Source organism: Cebidichthys violaceus, unplaced genomic scaffold, assembly GCF_023349555.1.
Source record: "Cebidichthys violaceus isolate CVI_PGR_0920_01 unplaced genomic scaffold, fCebVio1.0.p SCAF_8, whole genome shotgun sequence".
Classification (NCBI taxonomy): Eukaryota; Metazoa; Chordata; class Actinopteri; order Perciformes; family Stichaeidae; genus Cebidichthys; species Cebidichthys violaceus.
The window spans coordinates 13751691-13766199 of record NW_027176964.1 but is presented as its reverse complement, the minus strand read 5'-3'; the positions used below and the strand labels follow the sequence as shown (position 1 = coordinate 13766199).

Genomic DNA, 14509 nt, shown 5'->3' with positions numbered 1-14509 from the left:
AGTAGCCTATTATGCCTATGTCATAGCAGGATGTCTTCACATTTTAAAGGCTGGAACACACAGTTAAGGAATATATTATCTAACTCTACATTGCAGAGCAATTTACTACTGGACAGGCACTACGTAATGACACCTGTATATATTACAACTACCGGATTGTCTCTCTTAAGTGTCCTGGTGAGGCTGCTGCAGGCACGACTCAAAAACTCTTCATCATTGGCAGCAGAAGAACACTTAAGACTTGGACTCTTAACGGACAGACAGACGTAAAAAGAAGAAAAAGCTGAGATGATGAAAGAGAAGACATTGTGAATAAAGATGAAGGGCAGAGACAGATGAACAGGGATAGAAAGTAACACACTCCGCTACAAAGTCACAGAGAGTCTGGAATCCTGATCTGAAGATGGGTGAAACTAGAGACACTTTAATTAGTGCTGGTTCTAATAATCTGACACATTACTAGTTGTGGTACAACATGGGTGTCATTTTAAACCTTAACAATCAGATTTATTTAGAGTCAGCAAGCCTAATGTGGCTAATGTGATGCTAATACAACTAAGTAACTGTTCATTTAGTGTATGTATTTTACTATCTCTATAGACTCTTATGTCTTTACATGTTCTTACTTTCTTATGGGGATTTGATGTTGATCTTTCACTGGTGATAAGTAAGGAGAGTCATTTTCCTGTATCTGTTTCACATATGTTCCGCCCCTTCAGGAGACTAGCGGCAGGTCCTGAGTCCATTAATTCCAAAGGTAGAACTGAATGTGAGCACAGATTATGACCGAAGGCTAAATATTGGAGCCATTTTTCACAAGCCGCATATCTTCAGGACATTCTGATACTAAAATAAAAAATGTTCAGGCAGACAAATTAAGAAGAAAATTAACTTTGTTGTCTCTGTCTCAGCAACACTGGAACTAGTCTAGCCAAATATGTTCAAATTATAAGCTACCATCATCTAACGTTAATAAGCGACCAAGCTAACTCATTTTCGCGATGCTAAAAATGGCTGTTAGCTGTGAGAAAAAATGGCCTATTAGACCACGCCCACGTAGGGGACAGGAAGAGTATACCATTTTACACCATTGGCGTAACTTGTAATGCATCGTCTTTTGTTCTGGAGCATCTCTGGTGATTTGCCTTATCTCTCAGATAGTAGTCTATGCTTTTATGAATCCACTTTCCTTCTAGCTTGATTTTTTTTTTACAATAACTTTGGTGTAACTATTGTTTAAAGTAACTCATCTTCACAATTGCTTCCAGTAGACTTCATGGGCCCACTGCAGTCTTCCACCTTTGCTCAATACAGTAATACAGTTAAAGGCTTTTACAACAAGTCAATTTTGGAGAAAATTTTAAATATTGCCAGACATTTTTAATGAAAGTGGTCAAGCTAGAATACACATCATTGAAGCACAAACCATTTCCCTCTGCAGAGCTTCAGTCAACAGAATATTTTGGGGAGACCTTCGAAGGGTTAAATCTGATTGAGTGGTTCATTGACTTTCTAAATGAATCTCAAACACACTTGCTGCTACTTGAAGCGTCACGTAACTCATATTCTAGAAGGTTCGGTGCTTTATTTTGCATACCATATTCCCCAGCACTGTGGGAGCTCTGAGTGATCCTCTGGGAGCCTGCAGCATCCATTTTCATTAGTCTCCCCTCACCCCATGCAGCTACTTTGCCCTTTACAACATCACAGCAGCCATTTATGAGGTGCTCTTGTGGGACGCCACATCCGTCCTCCTCCTCTTTATAGCTGCCCAGTGAGACCGTCCAACCCTCCATTCTTCCCTGCAGGCTTTTTAAATCCACTCCTATCGACTACGGAGGTGTCAGTCCGTCTATTCATATCTGTCAATTTACCTGTGTATGTCTAAATCCACAACACACACACACATATGTCTATTTTTAGCAATTAACCAATCCTACTCTTATAGTTGCTTGTCATGGAAAAAATTGGTTCCTGCCACTCAAATATGAGGATTTGTTATATCTCATTGTAATTTAAATATCTTTGGGTTTTTGACAAAACAATGACATTAGTTGTAATGCCAATTGGCTTAAGTTTGTGAGTGATGAGTCAGTTTGCTGCTTGTAGTTGTCATCTTGTCTTTCAATTATTCATCCATCATGAAGGCTTTAACAAAGAGGACCAAAACACAGCAGCAGCTATTTTGCTTTGGATGCTCTCTCTGCACATTCCTCTCAGAGAGAAGTGAACATTTTGCTTTGAGAAGAATTACTTACTGCATATTGCAAGTGCACTTGTCTTTAATCTACCCCCTCCTGCGAGACCGAAATTTCTGGAGGCTTACAAAGAGAAGTTGCAAAGACAGTAATGTTATGTAATTCTAATTTTAGCAAGCTAACAAAGCTTGCATGTTTGTAAGAAGAAAAAGTTTTCACTCCTTTAATGTTCAGGAAAGTTGCACTTCGATACATATCCACTAAGAAAAAGCATGAAAGCCATAAAGTTGACATTTCCAAAAATCAGTGCAGGTTACAGTTTACAGTTGAAGATCGAGGTCCATCTGTTAACATCACAGACGACAGCCTTTCTGGTCACTTTGGGACAAAATTCACTAAAATGATCTCAATAGAAGTGTGGGTTAAAGGGAGAGTATTTTAATATAAATGCCATTGTTACTGCCCCAGTGACCGTCTAGAAAGTTATAAAGATGTTTTTGTGAAGATACTGAAGTGGGGCGGAAATAATCAGTCGATTATTCAATTAATGAAAAAAACTATTCACTGGACCCAGCTGCCTGCTTACACATAATAGATGCCCATAAGGCCTGAAAAATAATATGTACTTCAATTCTGTTTGTTTGGACATTGAGTTAATGCCAAAAAGAAAGTCTTTCGGGGGTTTTGGGGAAGTTTTCTTTATCTGAATCCTCTTTGGACAGAGGGTCTCTAATATTCTGGACAGATTGCAAAACCCCTTGAGGCAAGGTTGTGATTTGTGATATTGGGCCATGTAAATAGAATTGACTTGACTTGTTGTTCTCCATGAGAACTGCTGGGAGAAGGAGAGGAAACGACCCCAGAACTCCGGTTCATGGAGACAGATGGAGACGACTGATAATCAGCAGCTCCACATGCTTCGACAGTCAGAGCAGAACGAAAGGCAAACAGCAGTCCGTACTGACGCCAGGAATCAGCTTTTTCTTAATCAACAGCAGATTTATTAACTGGATCAATTTCAGGAAAGAGTCCATCATGATTAACTAACGTTGGAACAGCTGTTTGTTGTCTTCTTTTATACAGGTCTTGTTCACCAAACCAAATACAAAACTTGCTACAGACATCAACACATAGTGGTTCCGACTGAACATAATAAACTATATAAGTGAATGTGTAAATTCCTCAAACGCTAAAAGGTATATAACGTCTATATTTTGTAAGTGACAGGATCGGTATCATCAAGTTTCACTGAGGACATTTCAGCATTTCAATGCTTGAATCTAATTCAGTTCAACATCCCAGAAGGGTATTAGCTGTTGTGTTTGGCACAAGAGTCCAGTAAACATCACCTTTTTTAGTAGTTTGTGTGTGTGGGTGTGTTGGTGTGTGTGTGTGTGTGTGTGTGTGTGTGTGTGTGTGTGTGTGTGTGTGTGTGTGCGTGCGTGTGTGTGTGTGTGTGTCAGCTTATACCACATGCTTCCTGGCCTTTAAGCTAGAGAGATAGCGTCACCGACAGAACGGCCGGCATTAAAAACGTTTCTGAAAATAGATGCTGTTATGTGATGCGGTGATTATACATTTCTGGAGTCGTTTTAATGATGATTAATCTGATAATTCTTTCTTGTTACAAAACAGCAGCCGGCATCTGATGGCTGCACCACATTAACAGCACAGCTGGAGAAAAATCACGATGGCTATGAGTGTTCATGTCATTATGGAACCAGAAACTTTGATTTGCAAGACTCAAAACTAAGTCCTGTTGCCTGAGTGGTTTGTGCCTCTATAAACAACCCCATCTGAGCCATTTCTGGCTCTGGGTGTGTGCCAGACTCTGGAGTGTTCATTGAGTGCATTTCATCTAACAAAGCAGGAAAACAAACAACAGAGAATGAATCCTATTAAAGAGAATTTCCCAGTGGTGGTGAGCTGGCTGACTAGTTGTCAGGTTCAAGATGAGGAGAGCATTTAACACTCTTTCCTCTTCATGAAAACGACTGTCCTCAACTGAAGAGGTCCGAGCCATAGAAACTGAGGTATTTCCCCTTTGATGCTGCTTTGTATTAGATAGATAACATCACCATCATTCACCGATCTTTAAATAGCCAACGCACAGCTCAGTCTGTTTATTCCGCTTGCTCGTTGGTTACTAAGGAATGCTTTTGTGTTTCGGACTTTGTAATAACAGAAGTGGCCAAGCTCATTGTTGTGTCACAAATTAAATCTCTATTTCTCAGTCAGTGCTGCTGTTGTTGCCTGACCTTTTCCCTCAAATTAGAACAGCCAGTGTGGATTTTCTTGCCATCATATCTCGACAACAGGCCTGTCGTAACTATTACAGAATCTCCCGATTGCAGTAATTTGAGCTGAATGAGATAACTTTGCTCAGAGCTTGTTTGTAATATATATCCAATCTCTTTTGACCCTACTGACAATGAAGTCTTTTTTTCTGGTGCAAATTGCATTTTTGACATTTTGTCCTGAGCGCATTGAATTTAAAAATGAGACTGACCTTGAGCTCAATCTCCGGTTCCTCAGTTTGTAGCTCTGAAACGGGTCAGATCATGAACATCACATGTGAATGAAGGTTTATCCGAGTGCCCACGGTTTGGCTGTAATGCTTCACACGTCTTTCTCTCTCCCGGTAGATCTGCACTCCTGACCTGGTGGTGTTTCTGGCCTGCACCAACCACCGCTTGAAGGAGAGGCTGCAGAAACGAGCCGAGCAGCAGGGACGACCGGACGACAACCCCAAAGCCATCGACCGCCGCCTGACCAACTTCAAACAAAACACCATTCCTCTGGTCAAATACTTCCAGGAGAGGGGCCTTATCGTCACAGTGAGTCGTGTGGGAGAGTACGCATGTCTGTGTTTGAATAGAGACAAGTGATGATGTACAATTTCAATTCTTTCAGCGATGATATACAACGTACATTTTAGTTATATAGCTTTAAATCATAACAGTTATCTGTTATCTCATGACACTTGAGCCTGAATCTATTACTTACCCAGCATTCCCTCATGAGCAACAGTGGCAAAAACAAAAATCCCAGTGAGTTAGCTTCTGTACTCTGACGTATTTCACAGTGAAAGGGAATATTTCAGGGATGTACACTATGGAGGAATAAAACAAACTGGATACAGTTCATTCCTATTCATTCCTAAAAAAAGATCCTATTTGGGAGTATAAAGTTACCCGGATCTTCCCTCCCTCGAGGATGTAAAAGTAAAAGTGAAAATGGACTTAATGACTCTGGGACTCTGCATTGATGCAAATTCAAATTTCCATTGCAGAAATGTATAGTTCCTCTTGTGTAATATCCTTTTCAATTTATTTTTGGAATACTTTTTTTACTCTGCTTATTGCATTCTGGTTGACCTGGTCTTTCCCTTTGCTCTGTTGTTTCATCATAGTTCACAGGTCATGAATATCAATTGTTTTGCTTCGCAGCAGGCAGCAGCATCTCCTCCTCTAGAATAACACATTTCCCTCGAAACATAATTGTCAATGCAGTTTTTTGCATAATGTAATGTAGTGTAAATGCGCAGTTGCGGGATTAATTTATAGACTAACTATTGTTGGTTTAGAAGATGAACATGTTTGTTCTGTGCTGTAGTTTTATCTGTAGTTTATGGTCAACTGACACGTTCAGATATCACAAAGTTATCAGAACAGGGCTGTAAATCATTAATCAGTTGACTGATAAACAACAGAAATACCATATAAAGCTCTTAAAACAAACCAAGATGTCTTACAGGTATAACGTCCCAGTGCAACTTGTCGTGTTGTTTTTGTAGAAACACCTTGGGTATAACCACTTTCCTCTCCCGTTACCTGTGAATGAAAGAAGCCTGCAGTACTCTTGAGTGATATGAACGTTTTGAGAACTTATCGATGGATTGTCTCTCCTGTAAATTGCTGTTGCTACTCTCTTTGTGGAGCTGCAGCGTCGATACAGACATGCAGCGTCCCTTAACCCCTACTACTTACTTGTCAAATGGTCATTGCAATCACGCAGACATGACACCTCAGAAAACAAAGGCTGGCTCAATCTGAAGTGTGTTAAAAAAAACTAAAAGTATCGATATTTCTATCTATATTTGCAGCAGATGTGTGGATGATGGTATGATGAGAGAGTTTGCTTTTTTTTTTATACCAATATCTGCTGAAGAAGTGTGTCTTGTCCTTAAGCTCTTGAGCTTCTGAACAACAATACATTGTTTTATGGCACATTTAAGGACTTTAGATTATAAGTGGATTGTGTTTGTGTGTTAATGAGTGTGAAAGGATTCTTTTATCTAAGTATCCCAGTTAACTCTTACGAAAGTTTAAAACCTAACAAACAGGCAGAAGAGACAATCAGACCATCCACAAAAACTGATATGGTCAGATTTCTTTTACAATAGTCTGTCTGTTAACCACCAGCACAAATTCCTCCTTGTGATTCCTAAAATCTACATGAATGTCATGGAGACATTCAGTTGCTGATGGTAAATGGAAAAAAGGTAAATGGACTGTACTTGTGAAGCGCTTTTCCAATCTTCCGACCACTCAAAGCACTTTAACACTACATGTCATTCACCCATTCATACAGTGATGGCAGGGGCTACCATACAAGGTGCCACCTGCCCATCAGGACTCTAACTATCCATTCACATCTATTCATACACCGTAGGAACAGCAATTTAAGGTGTCTTGCCCAATGACACATCGACATGAACTAGCGGATCCTCTGCTTGAAGGACGACCCTGCTCTACTACGGAGCCACAGTGGTAGAGCAGGGAACCTTCCACTATCTTTCGGTTGCATTGCTCTGTTTTCTAAACCAGTAATTTCCAAAGACTGGGGGTCGCAAGAGATTTGATAGAGTCCCCAAATAAATTGACATAACATTTATAGCTGCAATAGACCTTTGAGCCACACGAGGGAGCCTGAATGTTCGTATTGATCTGATGACTGTCGAATACTTATAACATTGAATCCAATATGAAAGGCTAGCGTACATTCCGTTTGTTTTGCTAATGGCTGGTTAACCCATTTAAGATAATATCAGGTGACAATTGGAAATGGCAGTCAGGAACAAATTCACTCTTCTAACGCTATATAAATAAGGTCTATTGATGATTGTGATGCGATGGTTGTGGTTGTGATGGTGAAACACTGATCTAAACAGCAACGGACTGTCCTCTAATGAACTAAAAACGAAACACAAATGTTGTGAACAGTATCTAGTCTGTCTGAGCACAAACACAGATTTTAAAGATAACATTAACAATTAGATGAGTCCCTCCTGCTTATCATTTATTAAGACTCAGTTGTTCTCTGAGGCTTGAATGCTTTCGTTCAGCAAAAGACTTTTGTATGAGAATACTCCTTTCTTTTTCAATGCCACGTCCAATAAAGGAAGGCATAAGTTTATAAAGGAACAATCGCAGTGACTCATTACTTCACATCATCGACGATGATTTGGAAAGACTGAGTTGTTGATACACACATCTAAGAGTCTAATAATTCTCAACATTTCACTGAATTAATTTGTCCTATTTCTGCCATTGTGAGAAAGTTTTGGCGACGCTGACGTGCAATTACTGTGTTTTCATTTTTGAGCCGTAGACAAATTTGGGGATTTGTGATATTTAGATCTTTGTGTAAATGATGTGCGAATGAAGTCTGTTTAAGTCAGGATGACTCAACTTATCAAACACACAAACACCTCTACAATGGAGCCTAACGGGAAATTGCAGTAAAGGAGAGATAATAGTTTGTTGAATTGAAGCCATCCTGTCATTCGAGGAAACAGGACCGATCTAATGAAGTGTTCCCCGAACGAGTTCAGCTCCAGCTTCCTTCCTACAGGCTGCTAGATATCATGCAAATATAAACAAACAAAAGACACCTAGCTCCATCCTACGTGGAGCCGTATCTCTCCGGGGGTGGTTACAAGATATCCGTTCATTATTCCTGGAATATAAATAAGGTACTGGCAATGTAGCTAATCAGTATGAACTGTCTTATTTTAAAAAAAGAAAAGAAAAGAAAAGAAATCAAGATATCTCCCGCTTAGAAATTAAAACAGAATAACCTGAAATTTGTTTAATTTTGGGCATTTTATATCTTTTATATTTATTTTGTCTGTTCTCTTCAGAGAGTGTCAACTTTGAGCTTTACGTAACATCAACACAACAACATGTATTGTTGTAATGTACAGGGAGTAGCTCTTTTTCCAATTTTTATTTTCAGCTCAAACTCTTGAAGAACATTGCATAAATGAATAAATAATAGTAATACATATAATAATACATATGTATTACTATACACGTCCCTAGAACGTCATCTAGCTGGTGCGGGAGGTGGAGCGGTACCAACTAGATATAGTTGTGCTCACCGTCATGCATAGAACTGGTTCTGGAACCAAACTACTTGAGAGGGCCTGGACTCTATCCTTTTCCGGAGTTGCCCAGGGTGAAAGGCGCCGGGCGGGTGTGGGGATACTCACAAGCCCCCGGCTGAGCTGCACTGTGTTGGAGTTTATTTTCGGGGAACGACAGGGTCCCCTCTATGCAAATGAAAGTTGCTGAGGGGAAGTCTCTGACTGTTTGTGCTTATGCACTGCACAGCAGTTCGGAGTACCCGGCCCTTTTAGGGTCTCTGGGTGGCATTCTGGAAAGGACGCCGACTTCAACGCTCATGTGGGTAACGATGGAGAAACCTGGAGGGGGGTGATTGCGAGGGACGGCCTGCCTGATATAAACCCAAGTGGTGCTTTGTTATTGGACTTCTGTGCTCGTCATGGATTGGCCCTAACATACACCATGTTCGAGCATAGGGTGGTTCATAAGTGTACTTGGTACCGGAACACCCAAGAGCCAAAGTTCTATGATTGAGTTTGTGGTCGTAAACCCAAGCGTGTGGTGAGGGTGAACTTGAAACATCTGGGTGAGGCCCCTGTCTTCAACTCCCACCTTCTGGGAGATTCACGAGTGAGGGTAACATTTTCACACTTTACAAAACAACCTGAAAGTTCCACAGTGGACTCGACATTTTCAGATTCAGCCGGCTCAGCGTGGATGCAGTATTAGTTTTGATTATTAGCCTAATAAATGAAGGCAGTTAGCCTTTGCTTTCCAATATAAACTATAAACTCTGTTCTGCTGCACAGCAAGTTCCCACTCCTCGTCCTTTGCCTGAACAGCCACTGTAATGACACTGAGTCATTCAGCTTTTCTCCAAAAAGGTAAAACTCCTTATCTGTCCGTGACACTTTCTCTGAAGAGCCTCAGGTAGCCTCTGTATGAATTATACAGAGCCTCTCTGTTGAAGTGGGAACACATTGCGGTTACAAAAACGCTGCAGTGTGACAACAGTCAGACACTTTTCTCTGCACATCCTGCCAGACACGTCGAGAGGTCTTAAGGGTTTTTGGGGAAATCCTCCCCTTTGCTCCTCCTTTACTGGTGGAGTGGCAGGGCTTCAAGCTCAGCAGTGTACTTTTTTTAGGTTGTTCCCATGGAAACCCCAGGAGAAGGCTGATTGTTGGTCGTGGATTATCCTTATCTTACATTTGACCTCCACTCCCACAGCTGACATTCTTTCATTTCTCTGTGTAGTTTGCAGTAAACCTGCTGAGAATCACACACCTGTAGGCAGAGGGAAACAGAGCAATTCTCTCCAGTCTGTATATTCGTTTCTCTGTATGCACAAGGTCGCCTTGTCATCCTCCCTGATGGGAGCAGAGGGACGGCCAAAGAGCAGATTAAAGAGGAGGAGAAGTCTGCTTCAATCAGCTCACAAAACACATTCTTCACGGTCAATCATTGAGCACTGATCGTGCAAATGAAGACAGCCGGCCTCCGAATAATCTGAAAGGGTCCGTTTGACACAGAAGGGAGGCTAATTAATCGAATGTCATTAAAGCTTCCAGTGGGAGTTGGATACAAAATGACCCAGAGTGTGTAGCTCCCGGCATTAGAGTTCGTTCCTTACGTTTGATCTTATAATGAATCTCATGTCACGGCGGCTTAACGGACTGAGCATGTCTGTTTGTGGTGTTCTAGGTTTCAGGTCATGACTTCTGCCTACGTCTTGTATCTGTCGTTTCTGTCAAGCAGACAGAATTAAAGGTCAAAAAGAGAAAAAAAAATTGTGAATGAACGAACAGAGTATAAAAGATGTTTTTTTTTTTTCTCCTTTCAGTTGGATGCTGACCGAGACGAGGAGGAGGTCTTTTGTGACATCAGCATGACTTTGGACAACAAGCTGTTTCCCTCCAAAGAGCCGGCAGCTGGTGAGATAAACATAAAAGTTATTTCATAAAACTGTGAGACAACAAGAGATTTTTTATGGTCAGACACCTTTAAAAACTAAACCACTATAGTAGCCTCTGTATGATTATCTTGGGCAATATTGCAAACTAATAAGGGTTTAAATGTAAATGTTTTCCCTCGTATTGAAGTCAATGGGGGTTTTGAATGGGTTTTTGGTTAGATGCCTGAAATAAGTTGTGTGGTAAACACAAGCTCAAGCTGTTTTAACGTTTTGTTCAGTAAATATCCCACTCGTGAATTTTTAAGCTTTTATGCATCTTAAAAAAAGACAGTTGTCTTTTTAGTCTGTTCAGTAAATTGTGTTCATTGTTGGTAACACTACAGTGCCACATACAAAACTCACTGATGCTTTTATTTTGTAACGCTGTCTCTCTTGTAAGATTTATTATTATTATTTTGGAGATTTACTCCCTTTACTGATATTTGTCGTGACGCTGAAAATTACTTGCTAAAGCGTGGTAATTATACAGTATATTCTGAACTATTTAAAATAGTGCTGGGCAACGATTCAAATTTTTAATCGCGATTAATCGCATGATTTTCTTATTGTTATGTACAAAATTCAATAATGAATTCAAAAGTAGTGTATTGTACACTTTTATTTTAAAAGTACTGCTATATGAACAAAAGTGCAATAACATTTGGTTTACAAACACTATAAACAAATAAGGTGCTTTTTAACAGCAGTATTCCCTTTACATAGTAGCAGTTATATTTCTTGCACTGTGCTCACTTTATTTGAAACGTTCCACTGCTGTGCAACATGAACAAAGAGCATGTGAATGCAGCTCCCACTGTTCATCAATATAATGCACTGTATCTATATTTCTCCCACACGCTGCATCCAACGTAGTCTGCCGAAGCCTCCCTCCACCGTTTGTTTGGGTGGGTGATTTGCTGGCATCAACGGTGTGTATTGCATTAAAAAAAAATAACTGAGTTAATGCGCGATAGAATAATTGTCGCCGTTAATTAATGAAGTGATTGGAGGAAATCACGTTGCCCGTAGCTGAATGTGACAGTTCAGATAGACGGGTAGATAAAAAAACTAAATCATCATTTAGTTGCAAGGCACTGATATTGTAGGGAATTAAAAGTGTGAAAAATGTTTTAGATATGTTCACTGTTACTGTATGTTGATTAAGAATTATCCAGCATCATTGGTAGTAAATGTTACACAGCTGGAGAAGCAGCCAGTATTAGCATTCAAGGTTCTCAGAGGAAAACGTTTGTTAAGGCCAACTCATAGTAAAGAAAACATCATGTTGGACTGTGCTCCATGAGTACTTGTCTGTGTGTGTGTGTGTGTGTGTGTGTGTGTGTGTGTGTGTGTGTGTGTGTGTATAATTTAGTAAAGGGCATTCTACAGCAGCTTCGAGCTAAATGATGATGAAATGTGATGCAATAGATGTACTGGTTTTACAGCTTTTTAAGAGCTACATGTGTTCAGTGTACAAATGCTTCTCCAAAATAATCCACACACACACAATAAGAGGGAAAGAACATCACCCACCAGCTCCCTGGTTACCACAGGAGTTGGCATAGCAACCAGTGAAGCAGGGTTTGCCAGGCTTTGTGAGAAATACAGAATCAACAGGGTTAGAGTCAGTCTTTCATCAGTCAGATGGAGACTGTATACGTGATGTGTAAAACCTGATAATTTACCTTTTTAAAAAAGCAACGCTGTCATTATTTTTCATCCTAATAAACTGGAGGTGTAACGGTTCCAACGCAGCACTGAAATCCCACATATTTCGTAGAGCAGAGGCTGCTCACTGCCTCAAACTGTTTCACTGTAGCACATCAAATGCTTCTATATTTTCAGGGAGTCCGTTGGGAAAGGAGCGGGCAATGTTTTTACTTTGTCGTTGTGTTCTTTTGTAGTTCTCGGCTGTATAATGTATACAGTACATAAAGCCCGGACAAAGATTTTTGAGGAATACTTCTACATTTTAGGAAATCATCTCATTCGCCTTGTGGTGAAGAGTTACTGTAGATCAGAAGATCAATTGTACCTGTTAAATTAAAGGCTACTGTCAGCAGCCAGTTAGCTTAGCTTAGCACAAAGACTTGAAACAGGGGGAAACAGCTAGCCTGGCTCTGTCCAAAGGTAACAAAGTCAGCCTGTACCATTAAAGCTCATTAATTAACACAAAACAACAATGCAGGAGGTTTTTACAGGAGGTTTCGACTATTTGTTGGTCGGGATCATCGTCCTAATCCAGACATATGAAGCCAAAACATGATCTTTTCCTAAAATTAACCAAGTCAGTTTGTTGCCTAAACCTACGGAGATTTCTGGCAGAAGCTCTTAAAAGCAAAATGTTCTGCTCTCTATCTATCAAACCTAGGAAGGATCACTCCTTTGTTGCTTTTTCTAAGATTCTTCTTCTGTTTTCGCCTGGTAGAGGTGTTTTTTTTTGTTATTCTTCCGGTCTGCATTAAAGCTTTAATTAGAGAGGATGTCGCAAACTCTGCAGATTATAAAGCCCTGTAAGAACAATATGTGCTTTTGGGCTTTATAAATAAACTTGACTTGGCTCGTTTTTGTGCTTGTTTTGTGCCACACAGCTCAGGCACACTTGCAGCACAGCAGGGAGCTGCGTAGGAACAGGAGGAATACATTATGAAATGGTTATTATGTGACAACCAATCAAATAACCATGTTTTTTTTTTACTCTAAAACGCATTCTACACCAAAATAGGAATGTTGTGATGAAGGGAACTGCTTTGAGCCACGACAGATTAATTTAGGAGGAAACTGAGGTTCGTGTGAGGAGGAGCAGAAAACATGAGATGACATATGGCACATCAAAATAGTGAAGAAGGAGGAAATCTCTTTAGATTCAGTGTTTTTCTGATCAGAGGAGAGCAGTGAGCAGTCAAAGAGAGCTGTTAGCAGACAGGTTGGACAGTTTGGATGTGGCATCATTACTACACAGCTGTTCTGTAGAATTTGTACAATAAGTGATAACGACCAGATACATAATGGGACCCAGTCTCACATTCACAGCGATCTTTCACATCAAAATTGCTACGTCCTACCTGACATACTTAGACAGCTGTCCGCTTCAAGGCAGGACACCGAAATACAGATGGCGACAGTGAAAAACCACCCATACCACTTGAGCTGCACAAAGCTGGAAAATCTGCAGAACTGATCCTTGGGAAAACGAGAAACAAGAGAATTCAAGCTGTCATTAAGGAAAAGAGAAATTATCACTCAGTGTTTTCTCTTAATGTTTACTGATTTGTACTAAACAATCATGTAGGCAAATTATATTGTTTTTAAGGTAATGCATTAATCCCATAGGAATGAAAAACTTTTCCTCATTTAGGGCGAGACTGAACAAGAGATCGAGAGAGCTTCCCATCACAAATCCACGTACATACAGCAGTCATGTAGCTGCACTTTGAGATGCATTTAAGAGCAGCGTGACATCGGTCCATTTGTCAAGATGTTCTCCTGCATATGTTTCCTGTAATAGAGCCTCACAATAGTAGTTCCATCAGGCATAAGTGGGGTACAATTCTAAAGGTCTATTTTTGCACCATGAAACATGCAAAATGCACATTAAAAAAAAAAAGATCGTAAATGTGAGTCACGTGTGAATCTCAGGCTTCAACCGTCTACCCTCCCAGAGATCAGGTGAAATTGCTTCAATCGGCTGATATTGAAAAGTATGAGGAACAGGAAATTTTAAAATAGATTACTAGTAGTTGAGGCAAACTCTTAAAGAGAAATTGCCTCCCAGTGTATCTGCTGTTTCTAGCGCCACATTGTTCCCCAGCAGAGAGGGAACAACTGTCACTCTCCTGCTCAGTCTATAATTATGTGGCCCAGACTGAGGTGTTGCTGATGACTGCAGCCTCGGCCATCTGACAGAACAAAGATCTCCACACTGTCATACCTCAGCCCCTCTGCACTCTGACATGCTGCTGACTCTTAAGTTGTGAACTGCAGAGAGGACGCAGGACTGTTTGTCA

The 14509-nt window shown here is 40.4% G+C and overlaps 1 protein-coding gene across 1 annotated transcript in view; it reads left to right on the top strand.

The window, feature by feature from the left end:
* Nucleotides 1-14509, top strand: part of ak5 (adenylate kinase 5) — a 63228-nt gene that overhangs the window by 18844 nt on the left and 29875 nt on the right. The window contains exons 6-7 of the mRNA XM_068738062.1: nt 4844-5035; nt 10392-10482. Of these exons, the coding sequence (XP_068594163.1) occupies nt 4844-5035; nt 10392-10482 (283 nt within the window). The remainder of the gene's footprint in view (nt 1-4843; nt 5036-10391; nt 10483-14509) is intronic.